General features: G+C 58.3%; 1 protein-coding gene across 4 annotated transcripts in view; it reads right to left on the bottom strand.

Moving 5' to 3' along the window:
* Window positions 1-558: 558 nt before the first annotated feature.
* The window catches only part of PAX7 (paired box 7), a 72,425-nt gene continuing 52,759 nt past the window's right edge, over window positions 559-20,224 (bottom strand). For all 4 annotated transcript variants that reach the window (XM_077311464.1, XM_077311467.1, XM_077311466.1 and 1 more), the window contains exons 8-9: window positions 4,016-4,262; window positions 559-1,152 (exon numbers count right to left, since the gene is read on the bottom strand). In XM_077311464.1, the coding sequence (XP_077167579.1) occupies window positions 1,037-1,152; window positions 4,016-4,262 (363 nt within the window). In that variant the 3' untranslated portion in view covers window positions 559-1,036. The remainder of the gene's footprint in view (window positions 1,153-4,015; window positions 4,263-20,224) is intronic.

Here is a 20,224-nt window from a genome sequence, read left to right as displayed (position 1 = left end):
AGCTTCGTCCCCCTCTGCTGAGCTGCAGCCCCTCCCTGCTGCCCCCCCCACTTCCCTCCGGGGATTCTTCTGATGGGAGGACATCAAGGAGGACCTCCAAGAGGCCCATGACGGGAGGGGGGATAAAGTCTATATGCACCGGGGGGGGGGGTGAGTGGTGAGGGAGTGGGGGGTGAGAAAGGAGATGATGGTTTCCTGTTCAAAAAGCCTCCCCCCCAGCACCCCCTCTGTGCCCCCTGAAGCCATTCCCCTGTGGCTGGGAAAGCCCTGGCTCCTTCGGAAACAGGACCCCCGGCGGCCGGACAGGAACCCTGCTGCTTAGCTGCCCCCCAGTTCCCCTGGGCTGAGTGGGCCGGGCCCAGAGGGAGGAGACCCTCCAGGCGCCATCAGCATGGCATTCGTGGGCACCTTCCACAAAGTTCCCTCTAACCCTCCCCCCACTCGTGTTTTTGGCTTGTAGTTGGTGAACTTCCTAAAGTGGAAGGGGGTTGTGCTGCACACCAAATCCCTCCCACCCCCCACCTACTCCCACCCACTTGGTCCCTGCCCCCCCCCCAGCAAAAAGCAGGACGTTTTCAATTCTGGCTGTGACCATTTGGAATCAGCTCCCCCCCCCCCCAGCACACAAACATTTGGTCCAAAGATCCTACATTTGGTCCCCAGATTCAAGGCTTCAGTAGGGGCCATGAGGCCACACAAGGCGGGGGGGGGGAATGCCTCCTTACGAAGCAAACAAATGGCCCCCCGACCAAGCCCTCTGGCTGGGCAAGCGGAAGGGCCATAAGCGGGGTCTGCACGCAGAGGGGCTCGAGGAGGGTCTCTGGCCTCTGGCAGCCTCGGAGTCTCAAGCTGCAGTGGCTCTCCTGGCTTCCCGTCCCCTTGGCAGCCGGAGCGGAGGAGTGGTGAGGGTCCTTCCTAGGAGGAGAAGGGCGTGGGGAGAAGTGGGTCCTGGGGGCAGGGCTGGTGGCAGAAGTGGGATCGTTCTTCTCCTTGCTGGGGGGCTGTGACGGTGGGACGACCGGCTTGAGGGTCTCCGTCAGTACGCTTGACCTGTCTCCACGGGGAGGAGCCCTAGCACGGCCGAGTGCTCCCCCAGCTTCATCCTGCGTTGGGTGGACAGGCTCACGTTTTTGGCCAAATAGTCAACTGCAGCTGGCGGGAGAGACAGAGAAAGCAGAGGGGAGGTGTGAATAAACCCTTCACAGGCAAGGGCGGCATTTTGCACGTCTGCAGCCAAATCACCCAATGGACAGGCGGGAGGGCAGTCATTGACCCTCAGAGGTGGCTTTGGACATACATGGCTATGTTGAGCTCGGAAGGAAGGGGAGACTGTGGTGAGCCAAGCCTCGCCTCCCACCCGTGAGGGCTCCAGTCCTGGCTGGGCACTGCTTCCTTCTGACCACTGGTTGGTTGGGCCCCTGGGGTGGACCTCAGGAAATGACGTTGTTACGCCTGACGTGAAGACCCCTCCCCCCGTGCCACGCCCCACACTTGGTGGGCCAACGTCTCTGTTTTGTCCCACTACTCAGTTGCGGTACAGGGACCCCCTACTCACCTGGGCTCCCGCCGAATTCTCGGCTCCCCCCTCCTCCCGGTCCCTCCTCCAGTCCGAACATCTCAAATTAAATTAATAAGAAGCTGGCAGTGAAGGCCTTGCCGGTGCCAGGGAGTAAACAAATTCCAGCCGTCAGCATCCTGTCAGCTGCCTGCCCCAAAGGGGGGTCCCTTCCAGGCAAAAACTGTGATTAGACTTGTCACATCCATTAGGATGCCTTTCACGCTACTGCGCTCCGTCTCCAGCATCATTAGCATGGCCGCGGCCTCTGGGAACGGCCCGGACCGCTTGGCTCTGGCCCCTCTTGGCTCCCCCCGTCCCCTCCCCGAAGAAGCCGGGATGGTTGGCTGCCTCCTGGCACGTGACCCCCGCTCCAGTTGGGCACCCACCCCGGAGGCACAGATGGGCTCTGCAGGAACGGAGGGCCCGATCCTGCCCCTTCCTTGGCTCCAGAGCTGGTCACGAGGACCTGGCCGAGCTCCCTATGAATCCCCCCAAGAAAGGCAGCCCATAAGCTGCGCACAAAGACGTTGCTTTTGGAACCGGGGGGGGGGTCTCTAGAAGCGCCCTCCCGACATTGACTCCAAATTTAGCACTCCTTTGCAGGGCCTGAGTCGGAGGAAAGTCACATCACAGTGTTGCTGCATGTTTACAACAGAAGCCAACTGTGGCTAGTCCTGACTGGCTAGCGCCTGTGCCTTCACCTTTGAAATTTGCTCCCCACAACATATTAAAAGGGGATTAGATAGAGTGATGGAGGCTAGGTCTATCAGTGGCTACTACCCATGGAGACAGGGGGGAACCTCCACATTCAGAGGCAGTCAACCTCTGAATCCCAGAGCCAGGAGGCCACATCCAGGGCGGGCCTTGTCCTGTTGCTGGCGTTCCAGAGGAACTGGCTGGCCTTTGGAGTAAGAGGGTCAGTGCTTAATTTCTAAATCTCTTTATTAAATAGTTCCTATATTAGTTAAGTGCCACGTTTGTGGACGTGTCTTTGTTTGTTTGTTGTTTTACTTGCCTCATCAAGGCACTCTGCTAACTTTCAGGATATTAAGACTTTAGGGGGCACAGAAGAAAAAGCTGCAACATTCCTGCGGAGAGGCCCTGTTTCTAGCCTTCCTTTCCCGCCTCCTGCCCCAACCAACGCACACCCCTCGGCCCCAGGGCGTCCTTCTTGGGAATACAGGGCACTGGGATTTGCTTAAGATTTTTATCAATAGCAGGTGTGGGCAGCCCTCACACCCAGAAGTGAGAGGAAGGCCAGGGGGTCACAGATCAAGCTCCCTTGGGAGGGACGGGGGGGGGGGGGTCCAAGAAGGAAGGGGGCCGAGGGCCAGGGCCCATTCATCCCCAGCCGGTTCTCATTTGGCTGGAGAAGTAGAGCACATTAAAGGAGCTGAGGAGGAAAAGTCAGGCGGCCTGGAAGAAGAGGTCACCGGGGCCGAGCCCTGGGCGAAGGAGGGTGTGGAGCAATGGGGGGGGGGGGCGTGCCTTCGCAGCCTCTGGGTTTGATGGACGGGTGGCGAGAGACCTTTCTGGCCCAGGGTCCCTTGGGCTTCGGTGAACCCAGTTCGACCAGCAGGGGAAGTGACCTTCCGTCTCCGTGGAGCGGGCGCCCCATTGCCTGGGGACGTTGGGTGCTCTGATTTGGGTCTAGTGCCCCTGCCCCTGCTTAGACTGTTGACAAGCTGCCTTCCTTTGGGACCCTGTGGCCCAGCCGTGCCCTGGAGTGGCCCGTTTAGTGGAGGCCCCAGCTGCCCACCCAGCGCTGCTTTCCGGCCCTGCCAGGTCTGCAGAGGACCTGCTCTTTGCTTCACGGTGGGAACGTCACCGACCTGCCTTGCCCCGGCAGCCCTTTTGGGTCAGGGAAAGGGTGCGAAAGGGGACGCTGAAAGCCCCCGGAATTGGCCCCTCTGGGTTGGAAAACCCTTGGAGTGTTTTTTGGGGGTGGCAGAGCCTGGGGAGGGGATGGGTCTCAGCAGAGCCCTCGGGGGAGCTGGTCTTTATCGACTGGAGATCCATGGTAATAGTGGGAGGTCTCCCGATGCCTCCTGGGGATTGGCAACCGGCCCCCCTCCCGGCCTCTGTGCCCCTGGCAGAAGCCCCCCTGCACACACATCTGCTCAGCTGGGCCCAGCGACCTGGGGCTGGGACAGGAGGCCTCTGGAGGACCCCACACCCACCCCACACCCTGCTTATAGACCCCCGTAGCGCATATCAGCCTGCTCCCCCCCGACTGGGGCACTGAACGTCAAAGGACCCACGGCTAGAGCATAAAAGGGGGCCCCTGTTCCTCGGAAACCGAATCCTGGTAGTCGAAGGAGCTTGCCCCCCCAGGCGGGCAGGTGGACAGCATTGCCGCCAGTTTCCCGAGGGCCGGCAAACGCACTTGGCCCTGGCCTCAGTTTGCCGGCTTCCCCCCCCCCGTGTGTGTGTGTGTGTGTGTGTGGGGGTACTTACTCTGCCCGTATTGGCCATACTGGTAGCCTGCCACGGGGTCCACGCTGTAGCCGGTGGTGGTGTAGGTCGGAGGGCAGTAGGACTGCGAAGTGGGAAGGCTGTCGACAGACTTGATGGAGTCGCTTCTCTGGCTGCAGCTGGCCGAGATGGAGTTGGCCGTCTCCAGGCTGCCGTGGAGGGGGGAGATGGAGAAGTCGGCCTGGGGCTGCGGGGGGACCCCGCTGGGGTTGCTGAGGATGCTCATCACCTGCGGGGGCACAAAGGGGAAGCCGCGGGTCACTCAGCATCCGGCAAGAGCGGCAGGGGGGGCTCCCAACCAAGAGGGGGCCCCGGTTCACTTGCACCCGGGATTGGGTATTTAGAGGTAGACTGCCTCTTGCTATGGAGGTTCCATCTAACTCTCTTGACTAAGAAAGAAAGCCGCAGGGTGCTTGCCTTGCTCCATCAGGCCAAAGGTCCTTCTTGTACACCTTACTGACTCCTGGAGCACCCAGCTGAACACCCCCCCCCCCCCCACTGGGTGTCTCTCCAGAGGACAGGATAACAGCCACTTGGGCTCAAGGCTCAGGACCCTCCGCTTTGGGCCTCGCTGGCAACATCCGGAGGCCAAACGTCCGACCCTCCGCCAGCCTCAGCTGCAGGCTGCCCGGGGGCTGGAAGGGCGCCAGTGGGCCGCTTCGAAGACTCCTCGTTTTGAAGGAAAAGTCTGAAAATGCAGCACAACCTCATTGACCCCAATTAATATCTCAAATTGAAAATGCTTGGATCCTGGCAAGAAGTGGCAGAAAGCTTTTATCCTGCAATAACCTCCCTCAAGGGGAAATTCATTCTTCGGGATGCCACGTGGTGGAGATTCCTCAGCCCACGGGCAGCAAACAGAGGGCCCCTCTGAAGCCACTGCCCAGGCGAGGAAGGCGCAGGGGCTGCTCGCAGGAAAGGCCCATGGATCAGGGCCCAGCGAGGGCCGCGGTCTTGCAGAGGCGGTAGGCACCTAAGGGAGCTCTAGAAACAACAGACAAAATTGGTGAGCCCTGATGGAGCCGCCCGAGGGGGGTCCATCTCCCGCAGCCTCCTGCTTCCATCTTTCCCTGGCCAGATGTCCCAGAAGGCACCAGTCACTCCAAGAGCGTACTGCCTCTGAATATGGAGGCTCTGTTTAGCCCTCTCACCCGGCAACATCTATTTCCTGATGGACGGCCGGCTGGACTCTCCCCCCGGCCGCCCCCAGAAACCTTTGCCAGATGTTTGGAACAGGGTCTCTCGGCCCTTCCGGAAGCTTCCTTCGCTCACCCCACTGACAGCCAGCCTTACGACGACCCTTGCTGGGCCGGGGCAAGAGGTCCCCCCTGGTGGGACCGGGCATGCTGCCGTCACTGTCCTTCCCACCGAGGTCCAGGCTCTTCCCTGCTTGCTCCTTAGACCTTGAACTCTGACGGGAAGGATTATTTTCCCATCTTCTCTCTCTCTCTCTCTCTGACCTTGCTTTCCTGTAATTTATTACTTCTTGAAGCATTACCATCACTAACGGAAAATCAATGTCTTCTCACCTCCGAAAGGATTTTATCTGGAAGGAAATCAGCCATCTTGTCAATCACAGCGATTGGCAGCTTCCTCCCCCCCCCCCCCTTATCAATCCCTCATTCCAAATTCTCCCTTTAGGTTTCCAATCAGAGGCAATGAGAAAGTCTGTAGTTCAGCAACCCCCCCCCCCAAACTCTTCTGCAAGTGGCTGTGCAGGGAGGCAGGCGAGGGGGAGGTGGGGAGGACGTCTGGGGAGACCAGAGTTCGAGTCCGTTCTCAGCCAGGAAGTTGCCTGGGGGACATTGAGCAAATCTCTTCCCCCCTCCCCTCCAGAGATCTTGGTGTAGTGGCCTCTCCTCTGGAGAACTGGGTTCGATTCCTCACTCCTCCTCCACATGCCCACCCCTGGATGGGTTTGCCACCTTCCCCAAGTCCTGGAGAGCACGCCTGAGCATTTTCGTGTGCCCCCCCCGCCCCTGCTGTGGCTGTCAGCTGAAATGGAGACCCTCCCCAGGAGGGGCTTCAGCACAGGTGCCCAGGCTGCAAAATCAGCACCTGGGCATGCCATGTGGTCCGTTTCCAGGATTTGAACTGGGGGCTTTTCGGGGGCTTGCGGCTCCACCCTGAATGCTGCATCACCTCCTCCTGTGGCAGGGTCCGGTCAAGTCAGGCCCATTTCACTCCAGGCCTAATAAGATGGCCTTCCGTGGGGGAATTGTCCCCCCACCCCTTCTCTCCTGGGCACCCCCCCCGACTTTACTATGTTTCTACAACTGTCCCCCCCCCAACCTCTGCCTCATTTCTCCCTCTGGGATTTCATCACTCTCTCCCACACTTTAAAAGCCGGGGAAGTCTCCCCCCCCCCACTTTTAAAAATGTAATTAATTCTCTCAATTTCTGAGCCGGCCCTCAGGGCCTCTGGCCGACAAGACTCTAGCCGGGAAATGTGCTCCCTTTACGATAAACGGAGGCGACTCTGGGAAGGGAAGCACAATTAGGAGGTCCAATCTCTGCCATCAGGAGCTTCCACTGGGGTCGGGAGGTGGCAAGCACCGGGCAGTGGCGGGCGAGGAAAGCACTCAACGTCTGGGGCAGGGGGAATGGCAGGGTAGCCGCAAGGGGGGCAGGGAGATTAGAGGCATATTGGAGGGAAGATTACCCGGGTGCAAAGTCCCCCCCCCCAAGCAACCTCCAATTTTAAGAAGTCTGGCACACACACACACACACATAGCCCTGCCAAAATCTCTTGAATTCAGTGATGATGGTGCAGTCAGAACTGTCCCTCTGGGTCACTCTGTACTGAGGTGCCTTAGGCTGCCGGCCTGGAACGATTCATTTTCTACAGCAGTGGCTCTCTGGGGGTCTGCGGGAGAGTTTTCTGCACTTCTGCCACAAGAAGTCCTGCCGTGTGGAGAAGGCCAGAGACGCAGGTCCAGGGGTGGCCCCACTGTGGCTCTCCAGAGGTCCATGGGCCAAGGCTGGGGGATCCGGGCCTCAAATCCTGTCTTGGCCAAGGAAGCCTCTCAGGGCTGAGTCTAGAACAAAGTGGGGGGGGGCATGCCTTGTCCTGCATGGATCTCTGAGCCCAGAAGGAAGACTTCCGCCCTCCCAAGGCCCACACCAGCCCCCATCGGGGCTGGTCTGGATTCAGATCGGAAGCGCAAGATGTGTGGGGTGGAGGGGAGGCCGGGGGGGGGCGATTTGCTCCTCCCGCCGGCCTCAGCCAGCCGCCCCTCTTCTCGGAATCCCTCCGTGCCTTGGGGATCTCGCCATCATTAAGGGGGATTCGGCTCCCTCTCTTGCCGCAACGTCCCCTAATCCCCGGAGACTATTCAAGGGATGCTTTGCTCGGGCCCAACGTCATGCTTCCCATCTCTGCGCTGAGATCCTTAAACCTCCCTTGATCCCTCTCTCGGGCCCAAAGCAAACCCTCGCTCCCAACGCCGTCCTCCCCGCAAGTCCCTTTCCATCATCACAGCGCCGTGTTTCTCGTGATGGGAATCGGTACGAGCAGCTAATTCAAATACACATTGAAGAGCCGGCGAGAAAGAGACGGGGAAAGGGGGGGGAGTTGGGGGGGGGGTAAAAGTTGAGGACTGCAGAAAGTTGGCCCAGCAGAGAGGAGACGTGATCCTGATCTTTTTGTCCAAATTATGAGCAGTCCAGAAAGAATGGATGAAAGTGAAGTCTCTCTCTTCCCTCGCCCCGCCCGCGGCGGCCTCCGGGCCAAGGCTGCCTGGCGCACTGATAGGCGCGCCCCTCCGACCCGGCCTCGGATCCAGCCGAGGGGGCCAAGCGACACCCGGGAAGGGGCGCCCGCGGGGCTCTTCCCCAAAAGGAAAGGAAAAGCAACGAACCCCCCCCCCCCCGCCACCCCCGAGGGGCCCTCTGGCCAGCGCTTGCTGCCTGCCTGTGCCTGCCTGTGGCCTCCCTCGCAGCGCCGCGCAGTTTTCCGAACCGGAGCTTCCCTCTTGGCTCCTGCTGGGAAGGCGGCTGACGGCGTTCCTTGGCGCCCATGTCCGGGACGAGGGCCCTTCCCGGCCTTCCCACCAGCGACTCCCGAGCCAGCGTCTCCCCGGCAGAGCTCCTGCAGCCCCGGCTTCCCCGCCGCCAGGCCAGGCCAGGCCAGGAGGGCCTCTCCTCGGCCTCCTCCGGCCCCCCAAGGGAGCCGCGGCTCCTGCACCCGCCCGGCGGCGAAGGTCGCCCAAAGGCCGCCGGAGAGAGACTGGCGGCGAAACCCCGAGCCCCCCCCCTCTCTCTCGAGGCAAGCAGGCGGCGGCGTCCCTTAGGGAGGCGCCGAGTCTTGTCCCCCCTTTTCTCCACGCCCGCCCGACTCCCCGCCTCGAGGCCGGGCGGCGCCTGGCGCCTTTGGGTGCGTCGCCCTGAAACGCGGCGCAGGCGGCTGCGGGAGGCGCGTCTCGGCCGTGGGTTGCCGGCCGCCAGGACCATGGAGAGCTCCCCGCGCCGCCGCCGCCGCCGCCGCCGGGCCGGGGCAAGGACGGGCATCGGGGTCTCCCGGCTAGAGGAGGCCTTCCGGGGACACAGGACTTCTCCCCCGAGGCCCTGGAGAGCGGCTGCCAGCCAGAGACAACAAGAGCGACCTTGACTGCAGGCAGCTGCCGAGCCCGCTTTGCCCTCCGAATCTCTGCCCGTGTCTCTGACGCCCAATACTGGCAGGCAGCCTCTGGCCCTCCTCGCCTGCAAGTCCACAGGAGAAAAAGACAAGCCCATCGGCCTCTGCCGGGGCTGAGCGGACGTCACAGAGCGTCTTGCGGGCCTTTGCCAGGGCTGAGAAATCCCAGCACCTCGGGACAAAAAAGAAAAGTTTCCTCCTTTCAGTTCCTTGTATGCCAATTGTCCTCACCCGGCTGCCAACCCTGATTGGCAGTGCTGGGCCACATGACAGTCAGCAGCACGCATCTAATTAATCCCGCCAGCAGCACCCGGCAGCCAAGAGCGCTGAGGCTGGTTCCTCCCTGCAGGAGCCGCAGGCGGGCGGAAGAGTCCTGAAGGGGCAGGAGAGGCCGGGCGGCCGCTTCAGAGCGCAGCGGTTGGTGCATAAAAATATTCAGCACAGGCCCCAAAAGCTCCTGGCTGGGGGAGGCGCGACACCCTCTCTTTTGGGAGCGCTCCCCACCCAGATCCTTCGCCTGCACCCTGGGGTGCTGGGTCCCGCTCCACTGCCTCCTGCCTCTGTGAACCTCATGCGAGGAGGCCTGTCTGCTCCACCAGACACCTCCCAACCTCCAAATGCGCAGCGGCAGCCCCCTGAACTCATCCAAAGGGGTCCCGGCGTGTCCTTAGCACCCCGTGCTGCAGAGTTGGGTGCTCTTCCCCTGCAAGTTTGCATGCAGGCAAGACTCTGCAGATCCCCAGATAAATCCTGGAAAGGGGGATTAGAACTACTTAGTGGAGGAGAGAGAAGACGAGGGAAGGGCTGATTGTTCGGAAGATATGACTATTTAAAGATAATGATTGCATAAATTTAATTAATGCTTTTTCATGCTGCAAATGGCCGTTTTGTAATTAATGTATCTAGCCCTGCTAAGCATGGGAGATCACATCTTCCCTCCCCCTCCCTCCCTCCCTCCCTCCCGGCCCAAGCCCCTCCCCCCTCCCTCCTTCTGCCTCCCCATTTAATGAAAGACAGAAAGCAGATGACAGGAACAATTTGTCAGTGGGTTCGGGTGTCAAATGCCTAATTGGGTGCACTGAGCTAGCGGAAAGTAAAAAAGATCGGGGGGGGGGGAATGGGGGGGTCTAGCTTCTCCTCCTTGACTATGGCTTCGGGGTGGGTGTGCTTGTCAGCAGGGGGGGAGGGGATAAAGTGTTCCTCATTAATTGATGGAGATTAGGGCTACAGATTGGTGGTGGCAGCAACTGGGCAGTGACAAGACGGGGACAGGAAAAGCTGATTAGGCGCAGCACAAACAAGCTGCCGGATCTCACAACACGTTAAGTCCCGCCAGGGGATGACGACAGTGATGACTGGAGAGGGGAAAGTTCTGCAGAGCGCCCAGCCCTTGACGGGGAGACGGTGTGGGGCAGCGGGCAGAATGTCAGGCGCGGGTGGAGAAGACCCCCGTTCACTGGGCGAGGCCTCCGGCCGGTGGAGGTAGACTGCCAGGAGCCAGCGAAATGATCATGGTCTCCTTCCCTCTTGGCCTTCACAGGCTGCGTGAGGCTAAAGCAATGGATGGACGAGAAGGGCAGTGAGGGGCAGAATGGACAGGGCAGCATTCTCGTTCCTTCTCCATCACTCCCGTCATCCACAAGCAGAAGCTCCCTGTTTGGCTCCTACTGGATGATGTAGACTCTCCCTTTCTCCGTGTGGGGCAGGCATCTCTGCCTCTGACCCCTGGCCAGCCTTATGCCTCGCTGGGTCGGACTCTGCCGGCCTGGAACGATTCCAGTCATGGAATCACAGAATGCAGGCCATCTAGTCCAGCCGAGAATGCAGGCCATCTGCACAGAATGCAGGCCATCTAGTCCAGTCAGCCTAAAGCTCAGAATCAAAGAATCATACAAGTTGGAAGGGACAGCCAAGGTCATCTAGTCCAACCCCCACAGAATTCCGGAAACTCACAACTACCTGCCCACCCACAGTGACCACAATTCCATGTCAAGATTATGCCCCCCCCCAACCCAGAATGCCAGACCAGTCAGGCCTGGAAGAAATGTGCCTCCCAGCCCCAAAATCTTCCCCTCTCCTCACAAAGCCCTCTTCTATCCCCCCCTCCCAGTCTTCAAGCCCTACATACAACTGAGAAGAAGCTGGTGGGGGGGGGGTCACAAAGGGCTAGAAATGATTCTGCTCTCCCTTCCCAGGGCCCACTTTCTGGAAAATAGATCCTTTTAAAAATCATGTAGGGGAAAGAAACTAGAGCACAAACAAGTAAAAAGCAATAAAAATAGAAAATTTGACAGACGCGGGAGGGGAAAACAACCAAAGATTACAACAGGAAATTGCCTAGAAGGAGAGACAGGTGCACATTGACCCCCCCCCCCCCTCCTGTCTCTCCCTCCCTCCTTCCCATTCCTTATGACACAGTTTGGAGCATAACCAGTGATGGGCCATCCCTTTAATGTGCTGGGAAAGATGCTGGTGGGTGGGAGGCGGCCCTGGGAGGCCCTGATAGCCAGGTGGGAGCCAAGCCATCCAGGGCTGCTTGGACATCCCAGTCCACCCTGCCGCAAAGGGCTGCAGGGCAGAGAAGCCAGACTGTGCTGTGCAGAGATCCAGTCCCACTGGCTTCTTTGCATGAGAAAGAGTATTTCACAATTACAGAGCAATCCCTTTTGGGCTCGGAAGTTCCCCATTTAGAGTTTTAACTGCTTTCCCCCTCTTCTTTGGACAGAGCCAGGCTCACCTTCTTTCTAATGCAAATGGTTTCGCTAAGAGACAAAGGGATGGATCAGCCCCCCTTCCCCCAAACAGTTTTGGAGATTTTAAAATGCTAGACAAACTCCAGGAAGGAGATTCCTGAACCTCTCCAGGCTATCTCTGACCCAGCGGACCAGGGCAGTGGGTAGGGGGGAGAGGTGATAAGTCTCCATCATAGCCCATAGATGGCTTATGTGCAGTCTGGGCAGGGAGCAGAGAGACAGAGACAGAGACAGAGACAGACACAGACACAGACAGAGAGACAGACACAGACAGACAGACAGGCAGACAGACAGACGTCTGCAGGTAAGAGGTTTTTAGGAAGGGATCAGAGCCCGAGGCGAATGGGCCGGCCCAGGAGGTCTCTTCTCTTCTCTCAAGCACAGCCTTGGAGTCCACTGCAGCTTCCTCGGTGCGCATCCCTTCCCTTCCCTTCCCTTCCCTTCCCTTCCCTTCCCTTCCCTTCCCTTCCCTTCCCTTCCCTTCCCTTCCCTTCCCTTCCCTTCCCTTCCCTTCCCTTCCCTTCCCTTCCCTTCCCTTCCCTTCCCTTCCCGCCGAGTCCTCTGCCGTTGTAACCCCCTGTCTGCATCACTGTGCCTCATGCCTAAGGCAGGTTTTGTTGCCTGAGATAATTTTTTGTTTGCACCGCACTTTCCAGTTCTGTAATCCTCGTCCTGTTTCATTACTTCCTGGAGGGTCTGTGGTCTGACTGAAATAATTTTCATATTTTGTACTGGACTTTGAGTCTTAGTCGGAAAGGTGGGCTGCCACACGACTGCTGTGACGACAACAACAACAACTACCACTACTACTACTACTACTATCACTATTACTCCTGCTACCACCACAAACCACAGCCCCATCTGGCTCCGTTTTGCAGCACTGAGAGAGCACCTGGTGGCTCGCCCAGAGGCCTGGCCCCGTGAATTTACCAGTTACAGCCCCTTGGGCTTGCCCGCCTGGCATGCCTGAAGCCGGATTGGGGAGGACAAGGCCCAAAGGGGTCTCAAAGTGGCTTACAATTGCCCCCTCTTTCCCTGCCCACAAGAGGACTGAGAGAACCAGGGCTGGCCCCAGGTCCACCAGCTGGCTGCAGGTGGAGGAGGAGAAGGGACTCCAACCCGGCTCTCCAGGTCAGAGGTTGCCGCTCTTCACCATGACACCAGCCTGGCTTTTGCTTGGACCTCCAAGGAATACCAGGGCTGTGCCGTGGGGCTAGGCAAACGCCAGCCACCTCCAAATGCCTCTTGCCTGGCAGCCATTAACACACAGCCAACGTAATGAATGAATGAATGAATGAATGAATGAATGAATGAATGAATGAATGAATGAATATCCATGTCTGTCCATCTCTCCACTTATTGGCCACAGAGGCTGGTGTGACCTGTGACTGGGCATTGTGTCCCTCATCGCCGATTCTGCTTTGCCAAGCCTGCTTGTGGCCAGGGATGCCCTGGCACCACCGCTTTGGTGCGTGACCTGTTTGCCAAGCCTCCTTGCTCAGGGCTGAGCCGCTGGCTGACAGCAGACCCTGCCTGGCGAAGAACGACGAGGGATTCGGGAGACCATATTGGGGCGGGGGCGGGGCGGGAGAGGCCGTTGCTGTTTGTTCCTCTGTCATCTTGTGGCAAATGTGCCCCAAACGGGCAATTGGTGTTTATTAGGGAACATACAATCCCTGTCGCATTAAATCAAGAGCCAAGCACGGGCCGGGCGCCTTAATTTAAAGCGCCACTGGCTTGGGTGAATTATGGGGGACCGGCCAGCCAGCGGGAGGGAAGCCTGCGGCGGCCTCGGCCTTCGAAGGGCCGGCTGCCCACCAGGCTGACTCCTCCAGCGTGGAACTCGCAGCCTGGCCTGCCTCGTAAAGGGCGGTCTGCCTTTTAAAGGCCGCCTTGAAAGCAGAGGTTAACACTCCAGATTGCATTCCAATTGAAAACGCACTAACCGGTAAATTCAGTTTGTGTCAAGTGGAAATGCTTGAGCTGCTACAGCACTGGGCGGGGAGGGGGCAGGGTGAGAGTGGCACCGAGCATGGCGGGGAGGGAGGGAGGGAGGGAGGGAGGGAGGGGCTTGCGCCGCTCCCCGGCTCTCTCCGACAGAATTAAATTTCAAAGTTTAATGAGTTGCGAAAGCACAGCCTGGGCGAGGAAGAACGTTCTGGGCCTTGTGGAGAACCGTGAACTGCATTTCGCCATGCGTGTGCCTGTCTGTGTGTGTGTGTGTGTGTGTGTGTGTGTGCGAAGACCGCGAAGCGGGGGGGGGGAGGGAGGGAGCAAAAAACCCATCAGGGTACAGAGCGAGTGAAAAATGTCAGGGTAAATTGCTCTTGACAGTGCTAATGTCTGCACCTCATAGCAATAATTATATGTAGATAAATAGCAAAATAGCTCTCAGCTGGAGCCTTCAGGCTGAGGGCAGATGCCTCTAACTGCCAGCTGGGGACCTTTAACATGTTTTTTTTTACTCCCCCCCCCATGTTGCTACTTTTGGCTGAAGGCTGAGGAACCTCACTTCATTAGAAGCCGGCTGGAAAGATCTCACCTGCACACCTGACCAGGCGGCCCCAGTTCTGAGTCTAGAGCCCCCTGCTGGCTTGTAGCTACAACTGCACAACAATCCAAACAAGTCGGGGGGGGGGGCTGCCCAGTGCCAGAGGCAGAAGGGGGGGAGGGAAATGCACTCTGCACATGGTCCCCTTTCTTTTTTCTGTTTTGAGGTCGAGACGACGCACATAACAGGACTGAGGGCTGTTCAAAGTTTCCCTTTCCCCAGGGAACTCGGGGTGCTCTATATGCATTTCCCACCATCTCTTTATCCTCAAAACAGCCCTGTGAGGTAGGTCATGCTGAGGGAATGAGCCACTGGCATCGGGGGGGGGGGCTGAGCGAACGGCAGCTGCTCTCCCAGAAGACTTTGGCTGGCGGTCCAGGCAGGGGGGGGCGTGGTCGTCCTGCAGGGGGGTCCCAAAGAAGCACTTCTGATGACAAAGTTCTTCATGCAGCTGGACGGGCTCGCAGCACCAAAGAGTATGGATGGCTTGGTTTGCTTCAAACCATCGCGGCCACTTTGTGGATTCTCACTGGCGACTTCTTTCAGAAACAGAACGCTGGACTAGGGAGCCTTCTGGCCTGACCTCCATGTGCCATAGCAGTGTGTCCCTTATTCCAAGACGTTGGGTGTAAGCAATATGGGGGGGGGGAGGAATCATCGCTTCCCTGTTCTCCTTGGCAAGATTTCTGGAAGCACACGGTCAGTCACTGTTGGGGAAGCTTCTTCTTAGCAGCATAGAGGAGGGGAGCCAGATGGTTGGATGGGCTGAAGGCTGCATGTTAAGTTGTGTGTCCAAGAACTGCATCCTTCTGGGGTCATTCCGATCTGGCAAAAACTCCCTCCCTGATGGCAAATGTGATGGGAGCGACATGCCAGCCCCGCTTCTTCGACTGTTCTTCAACAAAGCCCCTTTGACAGGCAGAGAAACTCTCCATCTTTCCTAGCCCCACTTTAAAGTGGAGATGCCAAGAATCGAACCCAGAATCTTTTGTTTGCTAAGCAGGTATTCTCCCACTGTGCTATTGGCAGCTCAGCCACATGAACCACTGTGCAATTAGCCTGGAAAAGTAATTTTTCTTTTTTGAAAAAACAGAAGAGCAAGGGGTGGGTCTGGGGGAGAAGCTGCAAGATTCTTCTCTCTCTCTCTGTCGCTCTCTCTTTTGGCTTCTGGAATTTGCAAACTGCAGCGCCGGGGAAAACACACACACACAAACAAGAAAACATCGCTCCATTCTTTGCAAAACAAAAATATGTTCTTTGGAACTTCCTAGTTGTCAAACACCTTTTTTGTTTAGCTCAACAACTAATCCACTTATCGGTGGGTAAAGCTGGCGGTGCATCACCAGGAAGATAAAAAGCAGACACAAAAAATTAGCACAAATGTGCCCCTGGCACTCTCACGTTTAAACAGGCACCAGTGGGGGCAGAGAGAGAGAGAAAGGAAGAGAGAGAGAAAGAAAAACATAAACAAGAGTCTTTTTAAAAAAACCCCTACAAATGCCATTTCCTCAGGAGAGATTCTGGTAGATAGAAGCTTGATATGATCCCCCCTCCCTCTTTCGCTGCGCAGACAAGCAGAATGCCGAAGCTGCGGAGTGCCGGGAGATCCTATCAGCAGAGGAGAGACACGATCAGAATGGGGAATGGATTTTGCTGGGGTGGATTTTAAAAAGAGGATTCGTTTTGTTCCCCTTTCCAAGCAAGGTGCCTGAGTTACCCAGCAAGCTCAAGCAGAGGCCCAGGAGGGCTGGACGTATCCCCTTCCGATGCTGTTGAGTTTGACTGATTTTGTGGCAGGTGCTTCTGATCCGTTTGTTCCCTTCATAGCACGAGGACCCTCCTGCTTGCATTCCGTGGCATTTGCACGCAACTGACTGGGAAAGCGTGTTTGTGCATGACCCACGCTGAAGGCAAGGGGACAAATGAAGAGTCACAGCTGCAGTCTGGGCAGGAGAGGAGTGACCCTTCCCCAAGTTGAAATAGCCGGATGTGAAATCTGGAGTCCTTCCTCATCGGGAGCTGGTTTCTCATGCCCGCTCTGTCTCATCCTCTGGAAGGACCCCTCCCTCTCCGGGGAGCAAGAGGCTAATATGTTTTTCAAGATGAAAGGGAAAGGAGCCCAGAAGTGTGTCTGTCAGGATGATTATGGCACCCCGTGAACAAAGCCCTCTTGGGAAGCGGGCCGGTTCTGCACTTCCCTCCTCTTCTGAAGCAAGGTGAGCTGGATGCTGGAAGCGGGGCCTTCTTGGGGGTGGTGCCCCAGCTCTGGAGCCCTCAGCCATCCACCTCCAATGAGGACGTTCCACACTTCAGTGTCGTTATAATGGCTCGTGCGCATGATGGTTTTTCTCATGCCCCTTTATCCAAGGATCTTAAGTGGTGGGTACAAGCCCCCCCCTTTTATCTTGGAGCACCCCTGAGAGGTAAGCTAGGCCATGACATCTCTCGGCCCAGGGCCAGTGAGGCCTCCTCCGTTCACCCAATATTCTGGGCAGGGCAGGACTTGCGCCACCCTCTCTCTGGCCCGCTGGCTCCCGTGGCTGTGCCGTCCCGTTGCTGCCTCTGGCCCAGGCTGGAGGGGACATTTCAGGGAGCCAGGAATCCATCAAGAGGCACCCACCTGTCAGGCTGGCATCTGGAACTAAATGGAAACACTTGCTGAGGAATGACCTTCCACCCCCAGCCTCCCTGCCCTGCTTTCCAGGACAGAGCACGGCTCTCGGGGGTGCTGAGCCGACCGCTCTGAGGGCAGCCCAGTCTGGACTGCTGGGCAAGGAGGGGATGGGGGCCAGCCAGGCGGAGAGCATGCCTGCATGGAGGAGGGGGCAGGGCGGGAGCCTCACCGTCTGACAATTGCCTCACAACAAGGAGGACAACTGGGTCCGAGTTTTAGAAAATATTTAATATTTCTGCATCTGGAGCCCCTGTGTAGTCCTATGCCTTGACCACTGAGGAAGGCCATTTGGCCGAAATTTGTATGGTCAGGGTCGCATTAGGTCTATGCCTGATACAACGGTCTGATTGTATTCAGAGGCTATTATTTGGGTTTGTAAGGGCTTTCAACGTACTTGTATCTTCCTACATTTGTTATAGATTGTTTGTTATAGATGGTTATAGATTGAGCCCTTAAACTTCAATTAATTTAATTCATCCCCCCCCCAGCATTGTGTCTCCCCTACTGGAAAACCAGGTGCCCCCAAGGGCCTTGCCAGCAAGGGCAGAGAAACCTTCCCCTGTGGGTGGCTTCTAGTCACAGGTATTCTGGTGTGCACTGCCTCTGGACATGGAGGTTCCATTTCACTGTGATGGTGAGTAGCCATTAATGGCATTGAAGCAGGACAGAAACCTTTTAACTTGCTGGTGGAAGGAGAGTTGTAGGTCCCCCCCCCCCACATGCAGACTGTGGTTCGGCCTACACGGGGCTGTGGGGCAAAGACCTCTCCTAGCCCCCGGTAGCCTCAGGGGCTCACTGAACAGGCAAGAAGGGAAATCCAGCCCAAAGCACAGAAGAGCATGGGGAGGCCCCGCCCAGGGAAGCCAGGCAGGGAGACAGAGTCCGGGCCGGGGGCCGGGCGTTCCAAGCAGGCTGCTAAGGGGCTTGCTGGCTTCCAGGGTTCCAAGCAGACCTCATGTGGCTCTTTGCTCTCAGCTGCGCATGCTAATCACTAATTAAAAGGTTGACATCCTTCCAAGCAGTGGGCCTGAATCCCTGCAGCCCGGGAAGCTCACAGCAGTGTGTGCAGAAGGGGGTGGGTTTGCGTCCCTGAGACTGGAAGCCCCGTCCACAAAAGAGGTCAAGGTGGGCCGCTCGGCCCCCCTCGGCCTCCCCCCCCCCCCTGCAGTATCCCCGGAGAATGCCTCCCCCTCCTCCTTCTCCTCCTCCTCCCCCTCTTCCCACTGCCCAGGATCCTCTTTCTTGCCCCCCCCCCCCCTGCAGAAATATTATGCCTGCCTCCTGAGCTTCCTTCCCTGGCTGAGGCCGGCCGTATCAGCTGGCGGAGGCTTAGAGACTCGTCTCTTTGGATTTAGACTGAAATTTTGATTTTCTGCCGCGCTCAGATAATGTGGAAATCCTGTTCCCCGATATTTCCTGTTTATCAGTGAAGTGCAGTACGGTTCTGGGAGGGGGGGGGAGGCAGATCCCCCCTCCCCCACCGTGGCACCTTCGCAGTCCCTCCTCCCACTCCCCCACCCTTTCCCCCACGCGGAAGGAATGCCACTTTGCAGGGGCCGATATAACAATCCTCTAATTATTCCAAGCAGAGGTTTAACTGTTCTGAGTGTGGGGGTGGGGGGTGGGGGGTGGGGGGGGGGCTCCTGGGTGATCCCAAGTGACCCCTCCCCAAGAGGCTCTGCTTTCCAAGGCGGCCCGAGCGGATTTAGGCAAAACGCTTCCCTCGGCAATTTGCGCGGACTCCGGAGAAGGACAAAGAGAAGGGGCCCGATCCGCCCGTGCTCTTGCATTTTGCGCTCCCATCCTGCCTGATTGAAGAGTGAGGATGTCCAAAATTGGCTTTTAGGAATTTGACGGTGCGAATTTTAAATTTTCTAGCCAGGCATGCCGCTGCAGTGAAACGCTGATTACGTTACAGTGGAGATGGCCTTTTGTGACTGCCTTCCGGTGGAGCCCTTGGGTCCAGCGGGAGGCTCCCGGTGAGTTTAGCTGTGCCAGTGGGTCAAGGCGGGGGGGGGGGCGGTAGGGAGCCTGAAGGGAAGAAGGGAAGGGCCTACTTGTGGGGTGTCTGTGGGACATTCCTCCTTGTAGAGCCCCGGGGCCAGGCCTGGCCTCCATCTCTCCAAGCTGGCACCAAGAAAACCTGGCTATGCCTTCCCTTTCACAAAACCTGTGTGTGTGCGCACACACACACATACACACACACACCCCCTGCACACACACCGGGTTCGAGCATCAGCCACGCGTCCCCAGGGAGATACAGAAGCCTCTCCCGGCACACAGCCTTTGAGAGGGGGCCCAGGCGCATTCCGTGCTCTGCCTGGGGTCTCTTTCCGAGCTCTCCGACTGCGGGCTCCCCAAGAAGAAGACAACTGGCCGTGGCTCCCCCCCAGGGATCGGGAGCATCAACCGTGCATGGAAGACCAAGGCCTCCTCTGCAGCGGGGGGGGGGGGACGGCAGAGAGAGCCCCCGAGGGCTGGCCAGAAGCCTGAGGGGCTGGGGAGAATGCAGGGCCCCCCAATACCCAGCTGCCGGAGGAAGGGCCATTGCACCATCATGCCCAGAGGTTTCCCCCTCCCCCCTTTGCATTGCAGGTGTTTCCCTGTGGAGAGAGCGGGGATAATAAGCCCGCCATGATGCTCTTGGCCACCTGCAAGTGTTTGGCGCCTTTTCTCTTTAGCACGTAATTAAACTCGGCACGGGCAGCATCCGACACAGCGCATTAGGGAGGAGAAAGAGAAGGGAGAGGGGGGAGGGGGGCGGGGGCCGGGGGGGGCACGGGGATATCAGAGAAGGCCAATGGGAGGCAGGTGGGCCCAGGGCTCCGGGCGGCCTGGCCGAGGCGGGCCCCTTCCTGGCGCTTCTCGGTTTCAAGCGACTCGGCTTCTTAGGGGACGGGAGAGGTATGGAGAAGAGGAGGCAGGAGAAAGGGAAGGAGAGGAGGGGAGCAGCAAACCCCAGCGAGATGCGCAGCGCTGCCTTATCGCAAGGAGACAGTTGTGAGGAATCACTTTGACAGACTCGTTTTGTCTGCCTGGTTTTTCTTCCGCCGCCGTCAAGCGGGCCTCAGGACATGGATCAAAGGAGAGACGCCGTGCGCTCCCTGGAACTTCTGATCCCTTCGTGGCACCGGCAGGCAGCGGATGGCGAGGAGGGGGGGGGGAGGCAGGGGTGGGGGGAGGAGGAGGAGGAGGAGGAGGAGGGCCAGCACACCAGAGGCGGCAGAGGCGGCCGTGGGACACGGGGGCCACGAGTCTCCTTCAATTCTCCTCCCTCCCTCCCCCCTCCCTTCCTTGGGGGCCCAGGCAGCCCAGAAGAAAGACGCACAGCCAGGCCCAAACCCTCACCCGGCCCCCAATGTCCCTGGATCATGGCAAAGGAGTCAGACGGGGGTGGGGGTCCCTGAACGGTGGGAGCTTGAGGACCACAAGCTACAAAAAGCCACTTCCTACTCCATGGGGAACACGGCCCAAAGGAAACCACCGGTCCAATTCCCGGCCGATTTGCAGGCCTCGGCAGCCATGGCCCTGGGAAGCTGGTGCAGGGGCCGAGAACCTGAGTGGTCCTGCCAAGCAC

This window comes from Paroedura picta, chromosome 15, assembly GCF_049243985.1.
Source record: "Paroedura picta isolate Pp20150507F chromosome 15, Ppicta_v3.0, whole genome shotgun sequence".
NCBI lineage: Eukaryota > Metazoa > Chordata > Lepidosauria > Squamata > Gekkonidae > Paroedura > Paroedura picta.
This window is presented reverse-complemented; position numbering and strand designations above follow the sequence as displayed.